This window comes from Rhinatrema bivittatum, unplaced genomic scaffold (assembly GCF_901001135.1).
Source record: "Rhinatrema bivittatum unplaced genomic scaffold, aRhiBiv1.1, whole genome shotgun sequence".
Taxonomy (NCBI): domain Eukaryota; kingdom Metazoa; phylum Chordata; class Amphibia; order Gymnophiona; family Rhinatrematidae; genus Rhinatrema; species Rhinatrema bivittatum.
Window position 1 is genome coordinate 114,297 of NW_021820737.1, and position 25,224 is coordinate 139,520.

The following is a 25,224-nucleotide window of genomic DNA, read 5'->3' on the forward strand; positions in this document are numbered from 1 at the left end:
AGCCAGAGTTGCCTCCTGGCTGCCACCACAGATGACACTCCTCTGGCCGCACTAGGTCGGAAGCAGCGTCCGCAAGAAATAGTTCCAAGACTTCTCCTGGAGTGTTGTTCCTGGTCTGAGATAGCAATAACGTCGAATGACTGTTTAAGGATGGATTCCAGACGTCGGTCATGTGCATCCTTGAGCGCTGCTCCTCCCTCCACTGGGATAGTGGTGCGCTTCGAAACCGCGCAGACTATGGCATCCACTCTTGGGCATGCAAGAAGATCTTTGGTTGCTGGATGCAGGGGGTACATGGATGCCAAAGCTCGTCCCCCTTTGAATGTGGACTCTGGGGCGTTCCATTCCAGGTCAATTAGCTGTTGTGAGGTTTGTAACAGGGGGAAATGACGGGAGGTCTGGCGAAGGCCCTCCAGCAGGGGATTCTGCTTAGGCTCCCCCGAAGCACCTGGGCCTGGGATAGCGAGCTCAGTCAGGCATTGGGTGACCAGGTCAGGGAGCTCGTCCTTTGTGAAGAAGCGTCTCATGGTTCGGTGAGGCTCTGTCCCCGGGGGGCGTTCCCCCTCTTCTAGGGGCTCGGCTTCCTCTTCAGATATGTCCGTGTCCCCGTAGGTGGGGCTTCTGGGTAGTGGAAGCCTTTGCCTAGGTCTTGAAGGGCCTGGGGCATAAAGGTCCTCTGGTGGAGAGTGCGGCTGATCAGCTAGAGGTTCAGTCTGCATTCGAACAAAGGCGTGAATCCCTTTGAAAAACTCCACCCATGAGATAGACGCTGGGTCCAAGCTGAGGGGGGCCGGTTCCCTGGGGGTCCCCGTCTGTGGGGGTGTCCCACTGGGATTTGCTAGGTCCGGGGTACCCCCTGAGGAGCTAGCACTCGGCCCTGAGTGGGACTGGCCCTGAACTGGATCTCCCAGGGCCTTGGCCTCCTTGCTTTGTGCGGCTCTGATGTGGCATGCTGGGCAGAGGCCCTGAGCCTTTATTCCTATTTTTGGTGGTGACATGTCTGTCGGCGCGTAACTTCTTGTGTGCTCCGGGGCGCCTAAGAAGTGCATGCGAGTTGTGCGCGCAGCTGTGCATGCAAACCGTGGTTATGCGCGCCGTTTGGTAGGCGTGCAGAGCGCGTGTATTCTTGAGCGCCCGCCCTTGTGCGTGCAAGCGTTATGTGCGTGTAAAGTCTATGCACACATGTGCTCTGTGCGCCTTGCTCGGACTTGTGTGCTCGGGCTGAACGGCGGACGGAGCGGCGAATAGGGCCAAGATGGCGACGGCACCCACGCGGGCAATATGGCGACCACCTCAGAGGGTCTCCACGTGGGTAAACCCTTGGAAATAACTGGGGCCTGGCCCTGCTAGGGCGGATCAACCCGGTGGCACTGGTCCCGGCCGGCGACCTGTGCTCCTCCTCGATCCTTGGAGACCGGATTCAAGCAGAAGATTTCTACCTTACCTCGTCTTCGGCGCTTCCCGGTTTTGTCCCGGGCGGTTTCCGGCTGCGGGGGGAGAGGGCAAATACCTTCACCGCCGCGCTTGAGGGTGTACCCGCTGCCTCTCAGCCATGCCCGAGGATTGGGGGCTAGGTCCTTGCCGTGATTCGGCCGCCGGACAGAGGCTCACCTCCGAGGGACCACGGAAATCACCTCGGGAATCTCAACTGGGGGAGGGACCAGAGGGTATCACCGCAGGAGAGTGGGGCTCGTCTTCAGGTAGGTTTCTCTTTAATTTTCGGTTTTCTTCTTTGAATTTGGTTCTAACGCTGTGAGAGTGTGCAGATAGTCCCTAACTGCTTTGGAGACAGAAAATACTGAAGAGCTGCCCTTCCTGCAGGGGTATATGTACTAGGGGCTGACGTCAGATTGAAATCTGATCCGTCTCCAACTGCTAACAGGAGTACACTATACCTATTGGTCATGAGTCCATCTGCTACACGCTAGGAAATCCAGAGTGAAAAAGAATTTTGATTTGTTTTAAATGACCTATTTGCTAACTTCATGGAGTGTCCCATTGTCCTTCTATTGTCAGCGAGTAAATAACCGATTTACATTAACTTGGTCAAGTCCTTTTATGATTTTGTACACCTCTATCATATACCCACTCAGTCGTCTCTTCTCCAAACTGAACAACTCTAACTTCTTTATGTTAGAAGTGCTAGGAGAGCAGTTCCACTTTCCAGAGGATTGTGTGTTCTTGGACCACAGCTCGACGCCAGAGGAACTCTGAAGAGGTGCCGAGGCAGGCGAGGCAAGCCAGAGCCTGGGCTGGACAGGAGCGAGGCAGGAGTGAAGACAGAAGATGGAATCCGGAGCAGGGACAAGGCTGGAGGGAAGACAAGGATGACTGAAGGTATTGACCCCCTCCACCGGACCTGCACACTTCGGGAAGACCCACAACACAATGGTGATCTTTTGAACAATCCTCCGACCATTCCAAGCCCTTTCGGACCTGCTGCTGGGTATCGGCAAGAAGTGGCAGGCCGGATGCAGGCCAGGGGCAAATGAGGACCGGAACATGGAGATTCAGTCGAAGACTAAGGCGAAGACGTGGGTACTTGGGCGAAGACTCAGGCAGAGACGTGGGTACTTGGACGAGGACTCAGGAGCGAGGACACTTGGACGAAGACAAGGAGCAAGGCTCTGAAGACACGGAGTCAGGAGCGAGGTTCTGAAGACAAGGAGTCAGGATCAAGAGCTGGGTTCAGACTGCGACGCAGTGCACCCTACACAGCCCACCTGCGGGGCTGGTCGCGGATGAACCTGGAACCGACGTAGACTCTAGACGAGATAGTGGAATAACTGAGAAGAGCATGTTGCAGAAACTGTACAGCCCTGCACCATGGCGCGCCCTACACAGCCGCCAGTGGCTGGTCACGGACCACGCTGGTACGGTACAGGTTCTGGCAGAGTCTTTAGCATGGACGGAGCAGGCACAAGGAACTCCATAGACCAGGGACAAGGATTCAAGCAGAAGTCTCCCGAGGGCTTGTGCTGCGGTAGTGAGGAAGGCAATGTGCCACGAGGCACCCTACTCAGCCTGCCCGTGGGGGTGGCAGACCACAACATGGCATGCCAGGAAAGGTGGCGATGAGGAACCAGACATCAGGAAGAGACATCTGGACTGGAAGACTGACATCAAGACTAACCGTGGACTTTGAGCGGAAGATGGACATCGAGACTGGAACATGGACATCAGGACAAGACAAGGAGCTCCCACGAAGAACAAGGAACACAGGACCTTGAAGAAGCGATGGAACAGCGTAGACTCCTGGAGCGAAGGACTGGAAGATCCCAGGAGCATCCAACTCCTTGGGAAGGCAAAGCTGGACTGTCAACGGGCCCCTTTAATAGGGCTGAAGAGGACTACGCCCGGGGAGGAGCTTGCAGGGGGCCACACCTGGCTGGCCCCATAAGAATGGAGGAGAGGTGCGTGCCCGCGCCTAGGAAGAAGCTGGAGAAGAGCAGGTCCGTCGGTGGTGGCGTCCCCAGCCACATGAAAGGCCCAGCGAGCAAGGCAGGCAGTGGGAGCAGCCCTGCCGTGAAGCTGGAGGAAAGGCAGGCTGCAGGAGCGGCTCCATGCTGCAAAGAGGAAGCAGGAAGAGCAGGAAGGCTGCAGACACAGGCAGGGACGGCTTCCCTGGTAAGGACCCCGGGCAGCAGCAAGAACGGCTTCCTACCGTCCGAGATCCCTGGGAGCGGCAGCGGCGATCCCAGCCACGTGGGACAGAAAAGAAGCAGTGGCGGCAGTCCCAGCCGAGTGGGAAGGCTCCCAGCGGCTCAGCCCTGCTCTGCAGGGCTAGAGAAGAACGCTGCCTCTGTGCTGCGGAGGACGGCGGCAGACTGCTGCGCTAGCGAGGACATCAGCGGCCCAACTGGCCGTGAAAGGTAGCAGGCCTGCCAGTGCTCGTCGTGGGCAGGTTCACAACCCTTTAGCCGTTTCTTGCCCCATATCATTTTGGTCGCCCTTCTCTGCACATTCTACAGTGCAGCTACGTCATTTTTGAGATGCGGTGACCAAAACTGCACACAGTATTCAAGGTGCAGTCTCACCACGGTGTGATACAGAGGGATTATGATATCCTCCATTTTATTTTCTATTCCCTTCCTAATAATTCCTAACACTGCTTGCTTTTTTGATCGTCACAGCACACTGGGCAGACGATTTCAATGTATTATCCACTATGACACCTAGATCTCTTTCCTGGGTGGTAACTCCTAAGGTAAAACCTAACATTGTGTAATTACAGGAAGGGTAATTTTTCCCTATATGCATCACTTTGCACTTGTCAACATTAAATTTCATCTGCCATTTGGAAGCCCAATCTTCCAGTCTCGCAAGGTCCTCCTGCAATTCATCACAATCCACTTGAGATTTAACTACTCTGCATAATTGTGTCAACAAATTTGATCACCTCACCCGTCGAACCCCTTTCCAGATCATTTATAAATATATTAAAAAGCACAGGTCCAAGTACAGATGCCACTGTTTACCTTTTTCCACTGTGAAAACTGACCATGTAAACCTACTCTGTTTTCTGTCTTTCAACCAACTTGCAATCCACAAAAGGACATCGCTGTCTATCCTATGACTTTATAGTTTTCTTAGAAGCTTCTAATGCGGGACATTATCGAATGCCTTCTGGAAATCCAAATACACTATATCTACCGGTTCACCTTTGTCCACAAGTTTATTCACCCCCTTCCAGGGTTGCTGCCATCAAACTGAGCACCTGTAGATAGGATCACACTGTCAGGCATATAGTGCTCACCAACTGATGCACCTGTGACATCAATTTCTGAATCCAAACTTCTGGCAGGCAAACTTTGCCTTGCGTCGTGTCAAACCAAACACCCAGATACTCCAATGACTGAGATGGCTTATTCTTTGCCCCCTTGTTCTCCCCCCTCCCCGTTACCGTTTTATGAACTTTCCACCTGTCAGTTCAGATGTAAACCGATATGTTGCTGCACACTGATGTCGGTATATAAAAGGGTTAAATAAATAAAATAAATGGCTGAAGACAGCTCTTGGCCAGGTTCACCACCCAACTGAGCTACTGTAACAAGGAGATAACCTTTAGGGTCACCAAGTGGCTCTCTTCCAGAGACCTGGCTCGAATCAGCTGGTCGTCCAAATACAGATGTACCAGGATCCCATCTCTTCTCAACGCTACCACTACTACCACCATAACCTTGGAAAACATCCAGGGGGTGGTGTCTAGTGAAAAAGGCAGCGCCCAAAACTGATAATAGCGTCCTAACACTGCAAAATGCAGAAAACGCTGGTGCTCTTCAAATGGATGGGAATATGAAAGTAGGCCTCTGACAGATCCAGGGATTTCAGAAATTGCCCCTACTGCACAGCCAATATCACTCAGCCTATGGTTTCCATGCAAAAATGAGTCACCCTCAAATGACGATTGACACTTCTGAGATCCAGGATGGGACGAAAGGAGCCCGCCTTCTTAGGCACAACAAAATTAATGGAATATCGCTCCATACTTTGAGACGTAGGCACTGGAACGACAGCCCTCAGCTGAAGGAGCCTTAGAAGCTTAGATTCCACTGCCTGCTTCTTCTGTGGGGAGTGGTAGGGAGACACCATGAATACATCCCGATGAATACTGCGAAATTCCAGCGTATATCCTTCTCGTCTCACCTCCAGGACCTACTGATCCTATCTGATCTCGACCCACCTCTGATAAGAGAGAGAGAGGTGTCCCTCTATCTTTGTTTCTGAAGCTAAGTTGGCAAACCATCATTGGGAAGCTCTGGAGGATGCGTTACCCGAGCCCACTCCTCTCTTGGGCTGTCTGGGATGAAAGGACTGAGACCTACCGAAAGGCTGAGTCCTCTGAAAATGCTTGGAGACAACCCCTCCTACCAGAGGCATTGCAACTGCTTCTTATCCTCCAGCAACTGAGGGACTGGAGATTTGCCCCACTTACTGGCCAATTTCTCCAACTCCCTCCCCAAAGAAGAGCAAGCCTCAAAAAAAGGCATTTTCATAAGGTTAGCTTTGGGGGCTGCATCTGCTGACCAATTTCGCAAAAATACTTGCCGCCTAGCCACCACCGAACCTACTCCTCTGGCTGAGGTACGGACCAATTCACAGCCCGCATCTGCTAAAAAGGTGTCAGCTACTTCCATAACCGCTCTGGAAGTCACTCCAGAATCATCAACTTCCTGAGAGAGGAGCAGACAAGATCGTGCCACTAGGGCGCAACACGAAGCAATCTGTAAAGTCATCACCACTGCTTCAAAGGCTTGCTTAAGGATGGCCTCAGTCCCCCTATCATGCTCAACCCTCAAGGCCACTCCTCCCTCCACAGAGATAATCGTCTGATTAGAGATGGCACAGACAAGCGCATACATGTTGGGAAAATAAATGCTCTCTTGCCACTGGTAACAGGAGATACAGGAGTTCCAATGTATGACACCCTTTAAAATTTGCCTCTGGGGCGCCCCATTCAAGATCAATCATAGAAACATAGAAATGATGGCAGAAAAGGACCAAATGGTCCATCCAGACTGCCCAGCAAGCTTATGGTAGCACCAGCCGCGCCATACAGGTCTCCCCCATAAAGGTATCATCTGGAGGTGGCAACTGCCGTGGCATGCAAGTTACCCCCATACTTAGTTTCCCAAACTGCTAAACTCAGTGCCCTTGTTAGTTGCTGTCTGAGTCTAATTCCCCGTTATCTCTTGCCGTTGAAGCAGAGAAAAATGTTGGAGTTACATCACAAGTATAAGGCTTTTCGGTTAAGGGTAGTAACAGCCACATCAGCAAGTTACCCTCAGGCTTGTTTTCCCAGACCGTAAAACTCATGTCCTTGTTGGTTGCTGTCCCCTTTTCCCCCTGCCGTTAAAGCAGAGAGCAATAATGAGTTGCATCAACAGTATGAAGGCTTGTTGGTTAGGGTAGTAACCAACACACCAGCAAGTTACCCCTGAATGGCATCTATAAAAGGAGAAAAACAAGAGGCTTTACGCAAGGAAGACAAAATAGGATTCTTCTTTGGCTCAGACATGGAATCTGCACCAAGAACACTCGGCATCTTTAATGTCTGGGAAATCAGGGTCGGCAGTTCATCTCTATGAAAAAGATGCAACCTGGTTCGATATGGTTCCAGTCCTGGAGGAATTTCCCCATCTTCCAGGGAATCAGGGTCTGCCTCATCATCAGTGCCATCCAGATTCCTGTCGGGAATACCCGCTGAGAACTGAGGCATGCTCCGGCATTTAAACATAGAACTGGAAGAAGGAGGGTGAGGGTCCAACCTGACAGGATTGGGCGAAGAAAGGATTGCAAACCTTGAGAAAACTCCACCCAAGAAAAAGCAGCTGAATCCAGGAACCAGTCATGGAGGAACCAGTCAAGGGAGTTCCAAGATCCGGCGATCCTCCAGACAGACCCTTAACCAGACCATCTTCAGGCTGGGAGGATCCAGACTTAGCGAAATCAGAGGAAGACAACTCTCCTGTTAGAAGACACATCAGGCCGAGATGCCCGAATATGACAGGCAACACAGAGGGAAAGGCACTTAGGTTACTTAGTCACCAGCGCCATCAGTGCACAGGCGACGGAGAATGTACGTCCTGCCAGCTCGCACTGACAAATTGCAAGCGCCAAAAATTGATGCGCACCAATAGTACGTGCCACAAACACACACACACAAACTGTGCGCCAAAACCTGGGCACACCATCAAACGGCAAAACTTGTGCGTACAAAAGTCGCTTCCAGAACTGGGCGCACAGCACGTGTGCAGAGCCAGATGCACTAGAACAGTGGTTCTCAACCTTTTTTCGGCCGGGATACACCTGACAGATGGTTCTCACATGCGTGACACACTGAACATGTGACAGTCACGGGGCTAAATTTAAACATGCACTCTGCATCCACGGGAACCCCCTCAACCCCCGACAGTGGGTCAGAACAGAACTAGGTCATTACCCTAGATTTGCATTCACAAAAAAGCAGGGAGTAGCTTGCTTTTTATGGCAGTTACTACCCCAAACCAAACAAGCCTGATACTTCACTTTCAATGCATACCCAGCATAGCTCTCTGCTTCAACGGCAGGGGAGAACATCTGATACTTCACTTTCAATGCATATCAGGCATAACTCTCTGCTTCAACAGCAGGGGGAATGAAGAAAAGTGGATCTATATACAGACAACCAACAAGGATTGAATTACATAGTCTGGGTAAACAAATAAGCATGGGTGTAGCTTGCTTATTGTGGCGGTTACTACCCCTAACTAATTAAGCTAGATATTTCACTTAGATGCAGCTCCAACACTGCTCTCTACGTTAATGGTAGGGGTGGAAGGGAAATAAAACCAAAAGGTTACTAAGAGCCAAGAGAAACAGATAAGCATGAAAAAAAAAAAAGTGAGAAACTTGCTGGGCAGACTGGATGGGCCGTTTGGTCGTCTTCTGCCGTCATTTCTATGTTTCTATTACCTGCACAACTCACCATATAAAAAAAAAAGATATTCTGGTTCTGATGACATCTCAGTAAAAGCAAAACAAACTCTCTTTACTGGCAGGCACAATACCCCGGCCTTATGAAAAGACATTAATTTACCACTACAAATATTTAACTAGGTCGTAATCACTAATACACCTCCTATTAGGAAAACAGAGCAAGCCAAGTTGCTATAGATAGAAACCCACTTAGAAACAATTGTAAAACTATACTAATAAATGTTATAAAACAGCTGATGAACAAAACAACATCCAACAATTAAAAACTCATAAAAATGATTACACATTGTCCAAATATGAATAAAATATTTCAAAACAGCAGATATCACATTATACCCAATAATTAAAATGGCAGTCAATCAAGAAAAATAAGCTTAAAAAGCCACCTTTACCTACCCTCTCCAGCAACTCTCCTACTCCTTTCCCTTGCAGGCCAATAGCACTCACCAGAAGCAGCAAGGGCTGCTGAAGCTCTGTCCTCACAGTCCTCTTCCTTAGGGCCCACTCACACACACACACCCCAATTAAACCCCACAACCAGTCTTTGTCTCACACAGACCAGTAACCTCCCTAACTAGTATCTCTTCCTCACACAGACACCAGTCACCTCCCTGACCAGTTTCTGTCTCTCTCTCACACACACAGAAACACATCACCTCTGACCCGTCTCTCTCTCATACACATGCTCTATCACTTACATAGAAGCTGTCAATCACACACAAATGCTCTTGCTCCCATTCCACCACAACCCACAAAGCTGCCACACACACCCAGACACCCATTCTACCACACACACACACACCCCCATTCCCATTCTACCACACACACACACACACCCATTCCCATTCTACCACACACACACACACACACCCATTCCCATTCTACCACACACACACACACACCCATTCCCATTCTACCACACACACACACACATTCCCATTCCCATTCTACCACACACACACACACATTCCCATTCCCATTCTACCACACACACACACACATTCCCATTCCCATTCTACCACACACACACACACATTCCCATTCTACCACACACACCCATTCCCATTCTACCACACACACACACACATTCTACCCCCCCCACACACACACACACCCCCAGGCACCCATTCTACCACACACCCATTCTACCACACACACCCATTCTACCACCCCCCCCCCACACACCACCCCCAGGCACCCATTCTACCACACACACCCACACACCCACCCATTCTACCACACACACACCCCCATACACCCCCCCCCCCATATACACACCCCCCCCCATACACACACACCCCCATACACACACCCATTCTACCACCCACACACACCCATTCTACCACACACACACAGGCACCCATTCTACCACACACACACAAGCTCTCACTCACACACCCAGGCACCCATTCTACCACACACACACACAAAGCTCTCACTCACACACCCAGGCACCCATTCAACCAGGCACACACACAAAGCTGCCACTCATGCACCCATTCTACCCCGCACACCCCCACAAGCTCACATGGCACCTCTTCTCATTGTTTGGCCCAATAAGCCTGGCCTCCGCTTATCAGCCGCCACTAGCCTGACCTCCAGCGGTGTGCAGAGTCTCTCCGTTCTTTGCCCCGCCGGCCTGTCCTCTGGCGGTGGCGGCGCACAGATTACTCTTCAGCTGCTGGTGGTGGCGCGCGTCTCCATTCTTCGGCCAGGCCTGGCCCCTGGCGGTGGTGCGCAGCATCTTGCTAGTCTTCAGGCGGCGGCACGCAGCGTCTCTCCCTTCTTTGGCCCCGCCGGCGGTGCACAGGTCTCTCCAGTCTTCAGCCGGCCGTGGTACGCAGCGTTTTTCCACTCTTCAGTCCTGCCCCTGGGGAGAAGGGAAGCACAAGCGGGGCAGTGGGACACCGGGAGCCACGACACACCTGCCGGTGCTTGGCGACACACTAGTGTTGAGAACCGCTGCACTAGAAGCACCAACGTTCCACTAGAGGGCAGTAAAGCAGCACAAAAGCGGCAAATATGCAGCCGCGGCCTTCCATGCGGAGCGCAAGAAACAAGCCTTGCTGTGGGGCCTAGCCCACCGGTGCCGCTCAACCTGCCAAATTCCCCTAACACCAACGGGAGCAGGAACAAACACCGTAATGGTACACCAAGCACGGAGACCTGAGAAAGTCCTGCAGACACCTCTGTAATGTCTCTTTCTTCACTAAATTCTTTATTCTTTTTATTCTTTTTAAACTTACCTGAGCTCAGCCCTCACCGGCTGAGTACAGAGCACCACCGCTTTCGGCCTCCTGCACCCGCTGCCTTTAAGCTGTACAATTGTTTAGCCTCAGCCTTACTGTTCCTTATTCCAAAGGCTTTCAGTTCCCTAATTATCTTTATTTTTAGATTAGACTGCTTGCTGTGGCTAAACCTTCAGGGGGAGGCTTCTCTCCTGGATCTCTTTTCTGTAATATATGTCTCAGGAATCACACAGGAAGACTTTATCTTTTTAGAATTTTACAGATAATTCATCTTCTATTAGTATTGAATCATAACAGCAAGCATACATTTCATTATATGTAAATAGGTTATAAGTATTTTATAAAATGTTCCAGTATAACTGTAAGAATGGTCGTCTTCCTGGGGAGAAGGGTACAATGCAATGTACATGCTGAGAGAGTGCAGGCCTTCTCCAAATATCCAGTGCTCCAACCACACCTTATATACAGGTTTTTCTCTCTGTCTGACCTCAAGCCCTCTGCATGCAGTCAGCAGTCATCCTTCTGACCGCCAGGACACACATTTTCCTTCATTCTACAAATAGCTTAACTTCTCCCATCTGTTTCCCCTTTGGTGCTCTCATGCACAGTTCCCACAGATAAAACAAACCTTTGGGTTCACGGTGATTCACAGGCAAATGCATACGTCTTCTGCCAGATCCCAAGCTTTCCCTGAGTTGCCTCAAAGGAACAAGAACAGTACAAGTTTCCACGGTTTCACATCCCCTTATGCCTCAAAAGGTCACAGGTTGTTGCAAAACTGTTACAAGGGTCAGGACTTGTCTCCTACATTTCCCTTCTTGAGGAATTCCAGAATTAGGAATTCCTCACTATTAGGGAAAAATGAAAGAGCAATGGGTGCACTGGTAGGCAGGGCTCTTCAGCAGTGATTATAGATTATTCAGTGGGGATCCGGGAAACCCCCCCACCACTTTTCTTCTCCTGGTGCTGCTGGTTTTTCTCCCTTGCTCCCTGCTCCATTGATGGCGCCGTGGCTGCAGTGATTGTCCCCGTGCTGTGAGGGTCCTTGCCCCTCCTCTGCTGCCTATAGCCCCTCTTCCTGCTTTGGGTGATGTTCAGATGCGACGTAAGGATTCCTGAAGCCCTAGTAATCTTATAATATATTGAGACAATAAAATAGGTTTCCCAATCTTACTTGTGTCTGAAGAAATTTATTTAGAAAATTTATATACCGATGAACGTTGGGAAGATCTCATCGGTTTACATTAAAACAAAATTATAGCCAACTGAGCTTTACATAGAAGTTGGAACTTGGAACCAAATGTAAATAGTAGCAGAACAGATAATTAAATACAAGATAGAATCAACAGTTAACTTATGAGGGGCATTAATTGAGACGGGAGCAATAAAGTATAAATTATGGGCAAGAAGAGGGGAGTTAATTACAAGAAGGTTGGGGAATAGTAATAAAATAAAATAATAATATTAAGGAATAAGATTACAGGTAGTAAAGTGCCAGATAAGGATGTTATGCGAATGCTTGCTTAAAGAGGCAAGTTTTTAGGTTGTGTTTAAATTTCTTTGGGCAGATTTCCTGTCGCAGGAAAGAAGGGAGTTTGTTCCAAAGGACGGGCCCAGCTAAAGAAAATGCCCGAGCTTTGGTGGCAGCAAGTTTGGATAGCTTAGGTGAGGGAATGACCAGAGTAGCCCTGTGCTGTTGCCTTATCGGTCTGTTTGATTTGTGAAAAATGAGGTGATCTGAGAACCAGTGCATGTCTTGGTTGTGTAGAGCCTTATGGATCAGTGTGAGGGTTTTGTAAGATATTCTTTCGGCAACTGGTAACCAATGTAAGTTTTTAAGAACAGGGGTGATGTGGTCGCTTTTATGTGTGTTAGTGAGAATACGTGCAGCAGCGTTTTGTAGAAGCTGGAGCGGCAGCAACGTACTTTTGGGTAAACCTAGTAGTATAGCGTTGCAATAATCTATTTTGGAAAGAATAAATGCTTGCAGTATGGTGTGAAAATCATTGAGGTGTAGAAGGGGTTTGATTTTTTTGAGGGAGTGTAGTTTGAAGTAACCGGATTTGAGTGTGTTGTTGATGTGATTATTAAATGATAGGTGGTTGTCAATAGTGATGCCAAGACTGCGAACCTGTTGGCTGAAAGCAATGTTGGAATTAGGATTTGATCCTGGTAGTAGATTTATTTTGCTTTTACTGGTTGAGGAAAAGGCATCTCAGGTATCAACACAGGGAGGAGATCTCAGAGATGGGAGGGAGAGGGAAAGAGTATGAGAAGACCAGGGATGGGGTGAGAATAAGGAAAGAGGATTAAGGACAGGAGATTAGAAAGTTTGAAAAAGAGGGGGAGGTTTGGAAATCTAGGATGGGGGGAGAGGAGGATGGAGTAAGAGGATTTCAGAGAAGCGGATCTGGGATTGGGAGCAGGGGAGAGGTAGGAAGGAGAGAAGAGGAGGTTCCATTACCTGCAGACAGAATCTGAGATCAAGGGAGGGAGATCCAAATTGCTATTGCTGTAGTGGGGAGTGGGAGAGTGGCCCAGAAAAGAGAAGGAGATACTCCATACCGCAGGAGACTGAGGGCTCTGGGGATACACCGGGCTGCTTTGTTCTTACTGCATCAGTGATAAGCTGCCAATTTCTTATCAGGGGGTTCACCCCAGCTCTGTCTCCCTCAATCACGCCCTTCCTGTTCCCTACACAAGAGAGGGGGGAAATCCAGGGCTGTGTGCATATTTACTGTGAGGCATTGACCCAATGATGTTTAGTAAAATATTTTCCATGTATACTAGAAATGCAGATAATGCAATCCTTACCTAGACCTAGAGACCTCAGGGTCTCATAATTCTCCTTCATCACCTCCCTGTAAAGCTCCTTCTGTTCTTCATCTAAATACCTCCACTCGTCCTGGGAGAAAGAGACAGAGATGTCCTCAAACGTCACCGGCACCTGAAACACAAACCAGAAACACTCAGGGACACGTGGAGGGGCTCAGCTGGCTTTAATCCCATAACATTTTATCATGGAAGATGGGACACCAGGACCCCTCATCCCCAGGAACTGCCAGACTTGTTCCCCTGGACTCAGTTTCCTTTCTGGGCCTCAGGGTTTACAAGTCTAATCCCAGAGACAGAGAATATCAATCGTGTCTGCCTGGATAAATCTGAATAATAAAACCCAAGATCTAACAGAGCATTATCCAGAACATCAGGAACATCTGATTCTCTCACATCAGGAGGGCTCACTGTGCTCTCATCCTCCTGGTTTGCTCAGTCCCCTAACCTTGGGTCATCTTTGATGCCTCCCCCTCCTTCTGCACATTCAAAACATTGCTAAAGTGAGTCAGTTCCTCCTCTATAACACTGCTAAAATCTATCCCTTCCTCTCTGAGCCTGCCACCAAAACACTCCTCCCCTCTCTTATCACCCCATAAGAACCTGCCATACTGGGTCAGACCAAGGGTCCATCAAGCCCAGCATCCTGTTTCCAACAGTGGCCAATCCAGGCCATAAGAACCTGGCAAGTACCCAAAAACTAAGTCTATTTCATTTTACCGTTGCTAGTAATAGCAGTGGCTATTTTCTAAGTCAACTTAATTAATAGCAGGTAATGGACTTCTCCTCCAACTTATCCAATCCTTTTTTAAACACAGCTATACTAACTGCACCAATCACATCCTCTGGCAACAAATTCCAGAGTTTAATTGTGCGTTGAGTGAAAAAGAACTTTCTCCGATTAGTTTTAAATGTGCCCCATGCTAACTTCATGGAGTGTCCCCTAGTCTAATACCTGAAAGAGTAAATAACTGATTCATAGGGAGGAGGAATAGCCTAGTGGTTAGAGCAGTGGACTATGAACCAGGAGACCAAGGTTCAAGTCCCGCTGTCACTCCTTGTGACCTTGGGCAAGTAACTTTACCCTACATTGCCTCAGGTACAAAAACTTAGATTGTAAGCCCTCTGGGGATAGAGAAATACCTATAATACCTGAATGTAAACCGGTGTGATATCTCAATTGAGATGAATGTCGGTATATAAATAATAAATAAATATCTACCCGTTCTAGACCTTTCATGATTTTAAACACCTCTATCATATCCCCCCTCAGCCGTCTCTTCTCCAAGCTGAAAAGTCCTAACCTCTTTAGTCTTTCCTCATAGGGGAGTTGTTCCATTCCAGTTATTTTGGTAGCCCTTCTCTGTACCTTCTCCATCGCAATTATATCTTTTTTGAGATGCAGCGACCAGAATTGTACACAGTATTCAAGGTGTGGTCTCACCATGGAGCGATACAGAGGCATTATGACATTTTCCGTTTTATTCACCATTCCCTTCCTAATAATTCCCAACATTCTGTTTGCTTTTTTAACTGCCGCAGCACACTGAACAGACGATTTCAATGTGTTATCCACTATGATGCCTAGATCTCTTTCTTGGGTGGTAGCACCTAAAATGGAACTTAACATTGTGTCTTCTGTAACTTGCTCTCTGCTGACCTCCCGCTGACTCGTTTTTCTCCCCTGCAATCTCTCCAACATTCAGCTGCATGACTTCTCTGTCTTTAACTTCATTATGATCATGTAACCCCTCTTCTCAGGTTGCTTTATATTGGCTCTGTCCTCTTCCACCTACAGTTCAAGCTTCTCTCCCTCCCCTACAAATGCATTCACTCTGCAGCTCCTTATTTTCTCTTTTCTTTTCCTTCCTCGTGAACGCCATTCATCAGGCAAGTTGCCCTTATCTGTGTCTTTCTCCACCACCGCCACTTTTCAATTCTGTGCTTTCCAACTTGCTTTGCCGAGTGCCTGGAAGAGACTTCCTGATTCCATGTGTCTTGCTTCCTCTCTGGCCATATTCAAATCCAGTTTAAAAACTCGCCTTCTTGGGGGCGGATCCAAGATGGCTGCTCGATAGACTCTCTCGTTGTTGGATCCCTTGAGCGTGTTTACTTTGTCTCTTTTCTTGCTGCATTTTACCTGCGATGGGGAGAAAACGCAAACCAAGGACTGAACCTCACCCTGCGGTTCCTCAGACGTTGCTTTCTCCGGCCCGATGGACGCCCATCTGGTGCGCAGCGACATGAGGTCAGGGCTTCAGCTGCTGGAGAATGGGGGAGGGGTATTCAAGCTCCCCTCTCTCTCTGGCTCAATATCGCCACTCTGCCCCGCCGGGGGAACGCCGCTGGATGACCCTGCCGCGATGAGAGGTGCCCCGGAAATGAAGAAAATGCCGCCAGACCAAAGAGCCAGAGGGCGGGGCTCTGCAGGGTTCGCCGGGGCAGACACAGCGGCAGGGAGCCCAGAATTATCACCAGGGCAAACTGATGTGGGAAGAGAGGCGTTGCTGGAGGAGCCTGCTGGTGCTGTCGGAGAATCTCCCGTGTTGAGAATACCTACCATGGTAAGACCTGCAGTTTTCTCCCCTGAGACTACATGGGAAAGCATAGTGGAGATGAGAATTTCTATTCTGCAGCAGTTACTTCCAATAAATACTAAAATTAAAGAGGTGGAAGATAAAATAAAAGTGGTGTCTAATACAACTGTAGAACTGGAAAAACAAGTGTCTGTTATCAGAACTCAAGTTAATGGAATCCAGCAGGTCCAGTTAGCAATGACTGGAGAAAGAAACAACCTGTCTTTGAAAATCGAAAATTTGGTCAAAAATAGAAGTTTGAGATGTATACATTTTCCTCAAATACCAATAATTTCCCCTAAGAAGTTGTTCCGGAGATATCTTATGGAAATGCTTCAGGTTACTGAGAATTTTATTCTACCAATCCCAAAAATCTTATTTTGCCAAAGTTTAAAAAAAAAGGGAGGAACAAAGCGAAGGAATAACAACCTTGATACCAGTTCGAGAGCAAAACCCAGATATTTCAGCCCTTTTGGAGACTTTGGATACTGAAGTGCCAGTTCCTGCACCGTTGACAGTGACTTTAGCCCTTGAACTGATAAAGACTGGTTAATGAGACTGTGCTTTAGGCATAGAAAGGATTGTTTCTTGGGATGTAAAGTCAGAGCATTCCCAGATGTTGTTGCGCCCATCGGCCGCAGACGGCTGCACCCTCTCTGTCTCACCTTTTTCTCCGCTCTCTCTTCTCCTCTGAGAAAGATGGCTACCTCCGCCGACCCCTCCGGCACCCCTGGCCCAGCATGGGCGATTGCGTTCGCCATGTTCTCCCTGAGTCCACCTAGGGCACGCGCTGCTGCCCCTTCCTTTGAAGACGTCATGGCGGGAACCTTGGGGGCATCCCCACCGCATGACGTCACTACCTCCGGGTACTTAGCCTCCGAGTTCCAACACTGCTACGAGTTAGCAAGGATTCCGGTCCAGCTATTGCGACCTCCATGAAACGCTCTCTCAGCGTACCTACTCCTACAAACCCTCCAGGGTTACTCTTGCTTCAGAATGCTCTGGGTACCCGCTCCTCGGGGGTCTTCCACTCCTGCCTACCCTTCGGGGTTATCTCGCTTCAAGAAGACTCTTGGAACACCCGCTCAACGGGGGTTCTACTCTCTTCTGTTTCTCTCCAGGTACCCGCTCAGGACACCCAGATACTCGCTCGAGGGCCTTACCTGCTCCTGTCTACCTTCCTGGTACCTGCGCTATGAACTCAAGCACTGGCATTGGCCTGCCTCGCTACCTTCTATTTGTGGAAGCTTCATCCTCGGCAGCATTACTGGCCTTGTGAGTACCTCTACCTTCAGTCTCTCTACTTGTCTCATCACCACAGATTCTCAGCCTACTCCGCTCTGCGGATTTCTACCGGATCTGTCAACACTTCCTCACATCAAGGAAGGGTTGTTGGCGTACTTCGCTCCATGGACCACTACCGGACCCTCCATTACCAGCATCAGGGAGACCTACCCTGCACCTCCGCACGGCCTGAACTACATCTTCTGAGACTACTCTGTGGCCAGAGAGGGGAACTGCCGCTGTCCACAAACCATTCTACTGCTATACAATAAAGCTTCTCATCATGTGTGTTGCTTATTAGAGAGCCTAGCCGATTGCTGTGTTTTCCCACAGGGCCCCTCCCTTTGGGAAGAGTCATCGACACAGCAACCAGGAATCTACAAACATGCCACAAACTCAACAGATTGCTAACTCCATGGATTCGGCTCAGCTCTATTGGCCCTTCAGGCCATCTCACCAATTGATAAAAGTGTTAAATAAATAAATAAATAAATCCCTGGCCTGGCCCAGCGGATCACCAAGCAATAGAAATCGTTGGAGAATTTGGCCATCGCTTTCAACCAGTTGAACTCCCGACTGAATATTCTGACAGCTCCAGTAAAGGATCCTTTACCTCCGGTGGTGAATGTTAAGATATGGTACCCATATTTGCCCCAACCCGCTTCTCTAGGCATGCCAGGATGTGCAGGGGCTTCTTTAACCAATGTGGTATGCATTTTTTCTTGCAACCTGGGTCTCAGTCGTTTATCCCAGCACTTCTGACTACCTGGCTGATCTCTGCTGCTGCCTCTCCTAACAACCGAGGCTTTTCTGGGCTGCTACTGTACCTTTGACAAGATCCTGGGACTTGCGTCATGCTGTTCTCCCTTCGGCTGCTGGATCCGCCCACCGATGACATCATAAGGGCGCCGAAGGGGCCATAAGCACCGACGCTGGGTTCTGGCGTTGTGCGCCCCTTCGTGCACCCTTCGCTCACTGACCTTATAACTTTTCTTTTTAACAGATTTCAACTTCATAATGACTTTGACCTCGATGGGGGACAGAATCCCAACCTGTATCTATAACGGAGTTTACAAACTCGGACGAGCAACTAACAGTAAGAAAGTAAATAAATCTACAAGAATGAATTGCAGAGATAGAAATGACCGCTTCCTAACTCCAATAACAGTTATGGACAATTCCAAATATAATAAATTGTTTCTTCTCACCTTTTTTCTAAACAATATCCAAGCATTAACTAAAAAAACTGCTATCGTTATCTGATCTTCTGTCTGACAAAAAAAACAGACTTTATAGCCATTACCGAGACCTGGCTTAAACCACATGACTCGGTAATAGTTAATCAGTTTTCTAAAGGAAAATTAGGTCTTACCTCCAATAATTTTCGTTGCTGTAGTACCAAGGATCAGTCCAGACTCCTGGGTTTTGCCTCCGCACCAGCAGGTGGAGACAGAGACAAAACTTGTCAGGCTCTGTATATATACCGGAGTGCCACCCACAGCCTGTCAGTATAACACAATGTCAAAGCAGAAAATACTAAACTGAACCCGAACTAAAACCTCCCGGTATAATAACCGGAGAACTAAGCTCACTGACCCTAACGAGGGCCTGCCCAAAACAACCGTTCTGTTAAAAGAATCAAACAGATATGTTCATCCTGATCAAACACAGCGGACTCTCTACTAGAATCTTGAGGGTGGGACTCTGGCCTGATCCTTGGTACTACAGGAACGAAAATTATCGGAGGTAAGACCTAATTTTCCTTTCCCTGTACGTACCGGATCAATCCAGACTCCTGGGATGTACCAGAGCTGAAACTACGCGGGATGGGATCCGGAGAGGCCCGCTGTTAGAACGCCTGCCCCGAAATTGTCATCCCGTGAGCCCTGCACATCCAGGCGATAATGACGCGCAAAAGTGTGCAACGATTTCCAAGTCGCCACCCTGCAAATCTCCTGCGGGGAGACCTGCATACACTCCGCCCAGGAAGTCACCTGGGAACGCGTCGAATGAGTTTTGAGACCCTGTGGAAGACGCTTTCCACTGAGTAAATAGGAGGAGGCTATTGCCTCCTTCAACCAGCGAGAAAATGGTGGTCTTGGAGGCCATGTTACCCCTTTTGGAGTCCTGACAAAATACAAAAAGAGGTGATCCGAAAGTCGAAAATCAGTGGTGACCTCCAGGTACCGCAAAGATCTACGGACATCCAGCGTCTTCAACTCCTTTGAGACTGAATCTGTCCCGATAGATCTCCAAAGATGGACGTTCCACCGACTGGCTCAAGTGGAACGACGAAACCACCTTCGGGAGTAACGAAGGCCCCGTGCGCAGCGTAACCCTCGTATCCGAAATCCGCAAGAAAGGCTCCCTACAAGACAGCGCTTGGAGCTTGGACACTCGCCAAGCAGATGATATCGCCACCAAGAACACTGTTTTTAAAGTGAGATCCTTAAGGGTTGCCCGCTTCAAAAGTTCAAACGGGGAGGCGCACAGAGCCTAGAGCCCCATGTTCAGATTCCAGGCGGATGCAAACGGATCGCCCCTTTCAAGAAGCGGTTCACGTCGGTAAGTGCCGCCAGGGGCCTACCCTCAATGGACCCCCGGAACCAGCTAAGAGCCGCTACCTGCACCTTCAGAGAACCACCGGATAACCCCTTAGCCAGACCATCCTACAGGAATGACAAAATGTCCGAACCTGAGGCTCTGGTAGCATGAGCCGAACACTCCAAACACCATGACTCAAAGACCTTCCAGACACGCACGTACACCAACGACCTAGACTTATTCCGCGAACTCAACAAGGTAGAGAACACTGGGTCCAAAAGCCCCTGCGCTTCAAACGACGCCTTTCATAAGCCATTCCGCTAGACAAAAGCGATCTACCTGATCGAAAACACACGGAACCCTAATCCACGAACCATGGACGCCGTGGCCACTCGGGCGCCACTAGAATGACCTCGCAGGGATGTTCCTCTATGCGCCGAAGGATCCTGCCTATGAGAGACCAAGGCAGGAAGACATACAGAAGAACCGAGGTGGGCCATGGAAACGCCAGGACGCCCACCCCTTCTGCCCCCGTTTCCCTTCTCTGGGCAAGAAACCTTGGTGCCTTGGCCTTCTGAAAAGTCGTCATCAGATCCATGACTGGAGCTCCCCATCTGTCGCAGATGAGCTGGAAGGCTCTGTCTGACAGCTCCCACACTCCGGGGTCGAGATGATGGCGACTTAGGAAGTCTGCGTGGGTGTTGTCGACTCCCGCTATGTGGGACGCTACCAGAGCGGTCAAGCGACGTTCCGCCCACTGAAATAGTAGGCGGGCCTCGTGAGCCACCGGGCAACTTCTGATTCCACCTTGCCGGTTGATGCAGGCCACCGTCGTCGCATTGTCCGAGAGGATCCTGACCGATGTCCCTAGGGCAGGGACCGTAACGCCAGCAACGCCAGCAACGCCAGGCGGACTGCTCTGGTCTCCAAACGATTTATCGACCATCTCGATTCAGCTGCCGACCATCCGCCTTGGACCGACGTCCGGTGACACACTGCTCCCCTGCACGGAAGACTCGCATCCGTCGTGACTACCGTCCACCGCGGCGTCTCCAGTGACACGCCCCGGCGGCGATTGAACGGAGAGCCACCATGCAAGACTGCGCTGCGCCGTCCCCGCAACGGGATGTAGAATTGTTCCGACCCCGGGCTCCAACGCATGTGCGTGAAAGACCAGGGAACCAGGGCCAGCATCGACGCCATGGAACCTATCAACTGGAGATAATCCCAAACCGTTGGCGATAGTTTCAGGAGTAACCCTTGCACTTGACCTTGCAACTTGTGTCGACGCTCCTCCGACAGGAAGACCATGTCTAGGCGAGTATCGAACAGCGCCCCCAAAAACACCATCGACTGAGAGGGGATGAGACGACTCTTCGCAGTGTTCACCACCCAACCTAGGGAACGCAGTAACTGCATGACCCGGGCTACCGCCAATCGACAGAGGGCCTCGGACTTCGCTCGGATCAACCAATCGGCCAAGTACGGGTGAACCAGCAATCCTTCCCTCCGGAGCTGAGCCGTTACTACCACCATAATCTTTGTGAAGGTCCGAGGTCCCATGGCCAAGCCAAACGGCAGGGCCTGGAACTGATAGTGCTTCCCCGAAGCTACCTCTGGTGTTCCTTCTGGATCCCGATGTGTAGGTACGCTTCCGTGAAATCCAGAGACGCCAAGAATTCCCCGGGCCGCACCGATGCTATCACCGCCCGGAGGGTCTCCATTCGAAAGGGAGGACCCCACAGACACCGGTTGATGGCCTTGAGGTCCAAGATGGGACGAGAGGCCCCGTCCTTCTTCGGCACGACGAAATAGATGGAGGAATGTCCTCTTCGTTGCTCCTGAGGAGGAACAGGAACGATGGCTCCCAAGTCGAGCAACCTGTCCAAGGTCAGATGAACCGTTTTCCGCGTTCCCGCAAGGAGACGGGACGAAGCGGGGTCGGGGCTGACGTGCAACATCTAAGGCGTAGCCATGTTCTATTACCGACAGTACCCCCTGATCCGTCGTGATCTTGGCCTATTCCTCGAGGAGAAGAGACAATCTGCCCCCTATCCTGGGGTACCGAGGAATACGCCCTCCGCACATCATTGCGGGGCCTTAACTCCTGGCGAGGCCTGGGAGAACCAGACCTACCAAAACGCCGGCTTCGAAAGGACTGAGTTTGCTGCCGTCCTCCTCCGGAACGAAAGGAGGAAGAAGATGAAGGGGCAGAAGTGCCTGGCCGGGAGGACCGATCCTTAGAGTCCCCGAATAACTGTATCATCTCATCCAATTCTTTTCCGAACAGCAGCTTGCCCGAAAAAGGCAAGGAACTGAGCTTGGATTTGGACGCCCCGTCCGCCGCCCAGTTCTGCAACCACAGTAGCCGACTTGTCGAGAATGCAGAGACCATGGATCGAGCGGAGGTTCGTAGCAGATCATACAGCGCGAACGCACTATAAGCCACGGCCGCTTCCAGACATCCGGCCTGCCTCGCTTCCTCCTCCGAGAGGCCCTCATTGGCCAGAAGCTGTTGGGCTCATCTCAATCCAGCGCGAAGCGCAAAATTACTGCAGATTGCGGCCCGAGCTGAAGCCTCAAAGATCTTCTTCAATTGCAACTCCAACTTTCGATCCTGGAGATCCCGTAAGTCCGTGGTACCTGTCACCGGGATGGTAGTGCGCTTTGTGACTGCTGACATGGAAGAGTCCACCTTAGGGACCCGCAAGACCTCCAAGGCCTCCTCGGGCAGAGGGTAAAGCTTGTTCATCGCCTTGGAAACCTTCAGCCCCAAGTCCAGGATGTCCCCCTCCCGATACCGCAGGTCCATAGCCGAGAAATGGACCGGGAAGGTGGTAGGAGGGCCACTCAGACCCAACCAACACTGAATCCATGGAGCCTCCTCTAGCCTCCCCCGGGGGTGTGAGATCCCTAACTCCTCCAGAATGGCGGGGAGGAGAGGCGCCAGCTCATCCCGCCAGAACAGCCGGATAACCCTGGGATCTTCCCCTTCGGATGTCTGACCCTGACGCCTGGCTCTGGGCGATGGGTTCCCGTCACTCTCTGCCCCCCTCGGGGGCGGGGACAGGTTCTCAGAGCCCTCCTGATCCGAGGACTCTGGATCATCCTGAGGTGGAATGGCCCTCAAAGCCTCTTAGCTCACGGCTAATTCTACCACACACACACACCCATTCTACCCCCCCCCCACACACACACACCCCCAGGCACCCATTCTACCACACACCCATTCTACCACACACACCCATTCTACCACCCCCCCCACACACACACCCCCAGGCACCCATTCTACCACACACACCCACACACCCACCCATTCTACCACACACACACCCCCATACACCCCCCCCCATATACACACCCCCCCCATACACACACACCCCCATACACACACCCATTCTACCACCCACACACACCCATTCTACCACACACACACAGGCACCCATTCTACCACACACACACAAGCTCTCACTCACACACCCAGGCACCCATTCTAACACACACACACACAAAGCTCTCACTCACACACCCAGGCACCCATTCAACCAGGCACACACACAAAGCTGCCACTCATGCACCCATTCTACCCCGCACACCCCCACAAGCTCACATGGCACCTCTTCTCATTGTTTGGCCCAATAAGCCTGGCCTCCGCTTATCAGCCGCCGCTAGCCTGACCTCCAGAGGTGTGCAGAGTCTCTCCGTTCTTTGCCCCGCCGGCCTGGCCTCTGGCGCCGGCGGCGCACAGATTACTCTTCAGCTGCTGGTGGTGGCGTGCGTCTCCATTCTTCGGCCCCGCTGGCCTGGCCCCTGGCAGTGGTGCGCAGCATCTTGCTAGTCTTCAGGCGGCGGCACGCAGCGTCTCTCCCTTCTTTGGCCCCGCCGGCGGTGCACAGGTCTCTCAAGTCTTCAGCCGGCCGTGGTACGCAGCGTTTTTCCACTCTTCAGTCCTGCCCCTGGGGAGAAGGGAAGCACAAGCGGGGCAGTGGGACACCGGGAGCCACGACACACCTGCCGGTGCTTGGCGACACACAGGTTGAGAACCGCTGCACTAGAAGCACCAACGTTCCACTAGAGGGCAGTAAAGCAGCACAAAAGCGGCAAAAATGCAGCCGCAGCCTTCCATGCGGAGCGCAAGAAACAAGCTTTGCTGCGGGGCCTAGCCCACCAGAGCCGCTCAACCTGCCAAATTCCCCTAACACCAACGGGAGCGGGAACAAACGCCAGAATGGTGCACCAAGCACGGAGACCTGAGAAAGTCCTGCAGACACCTCTGTAATCTCTCTGTCTTCACTAAATTCTTTATTCTTTTTATTCTTTTTAAACTTACCTGAGCTCAGCCCTCACCGGCTGAGTACAGAGCACCACCGCTTTCGGCCTCCTGCACCCGCTGCCTTTAAGCTGTACAATTGTTTAGCCTCAGCCTTACTGTTCCTTATTCCAAAGGCTTTCAGTTCCCTAATTATCTTTATTTTTAGATTAGACTGCTTGCTGTGGCTAAACCTTCAGGGGGAGGCTTCTCTCCTGGATCCCTTTTCTGTAATATATGTCTCAGGAATCGCACAGGAAGACTTTTTCTTTTTAGAATTTTACAGATAATTCATCTTTTATTAGTATTGAATCATAACAGCAAGCATTCATTTCATTATATGTAAATAGGTTATAAGTATTTTATAAAATGTTCCAGTATAACTGTAAGAATGGTCGTCTTCCTGGGGAGAAGGGTACAATGCAATGTACATGCTGAGAGAGTGCAGGCCTTCTCCAAATATCCAGTGCTCCAACCACCCCTTATATACAGGTTTTTCTCTGTCTGACCTCAAGCCCTCTGCATGCAGTCAGCAGTCATCCTTCTGACCGCCAGGACACACATTTTCCTTCATTCTACAAATAGCTTAACTTCTCCCATCTGTTTCCCCTTTGGTGCTGCACAGTTCCCACAGATAAAACAAACCTTTGGGTTCACGGTGATTCACAGGCAAATGCATACGTCTTCTGCCAGATCCCAAGTTTCCCTGAGTTGCCTCAAAGGAACAAGAACAGTACAAGTTTCCACGGTTTCACATCCCCTTATGCCTCAAAAGGTCACAGGTTGTTGCAAAACTGTTACAAGGGTCAGGACTTGTCTCTACATTTCCTTCTTGAGGAATTCCAGAATTAGGAATTCCTCACTATTAGGGAAAAATGAAAGAGCAATGGGTGCACTGGTAGGCAGGGCTCTTCAGCAGTGATTATAGATTATTCAGTGGGGATCCGGGAAA

The 25,224-nt window shown here is 50.3% G+C and overlaps 1 protein-coding gene across 1 annotated transcript in view; it reads right to left on the minus strand.

Moving 5' to 3' along the window:
- Positions 1 to 25,224, minus strand: part of LOC115082052 — a 157,065-nt gene that overhangs the window by 41,133 nt on the left and 90,708 nt on the right. Inside the window, 3 exon segments of the mRNA XM_029586316.1 lie at positions 13,542 to 13,692; positions 21,658 to 21,844; positions 22,573 to 23,072. Coding sequence (XP_029442176.1) covers positions 13,542 to 13,692; positions 21,658 to 21,844; positions 22,573 to 23,072 — 838 coding nt within the window.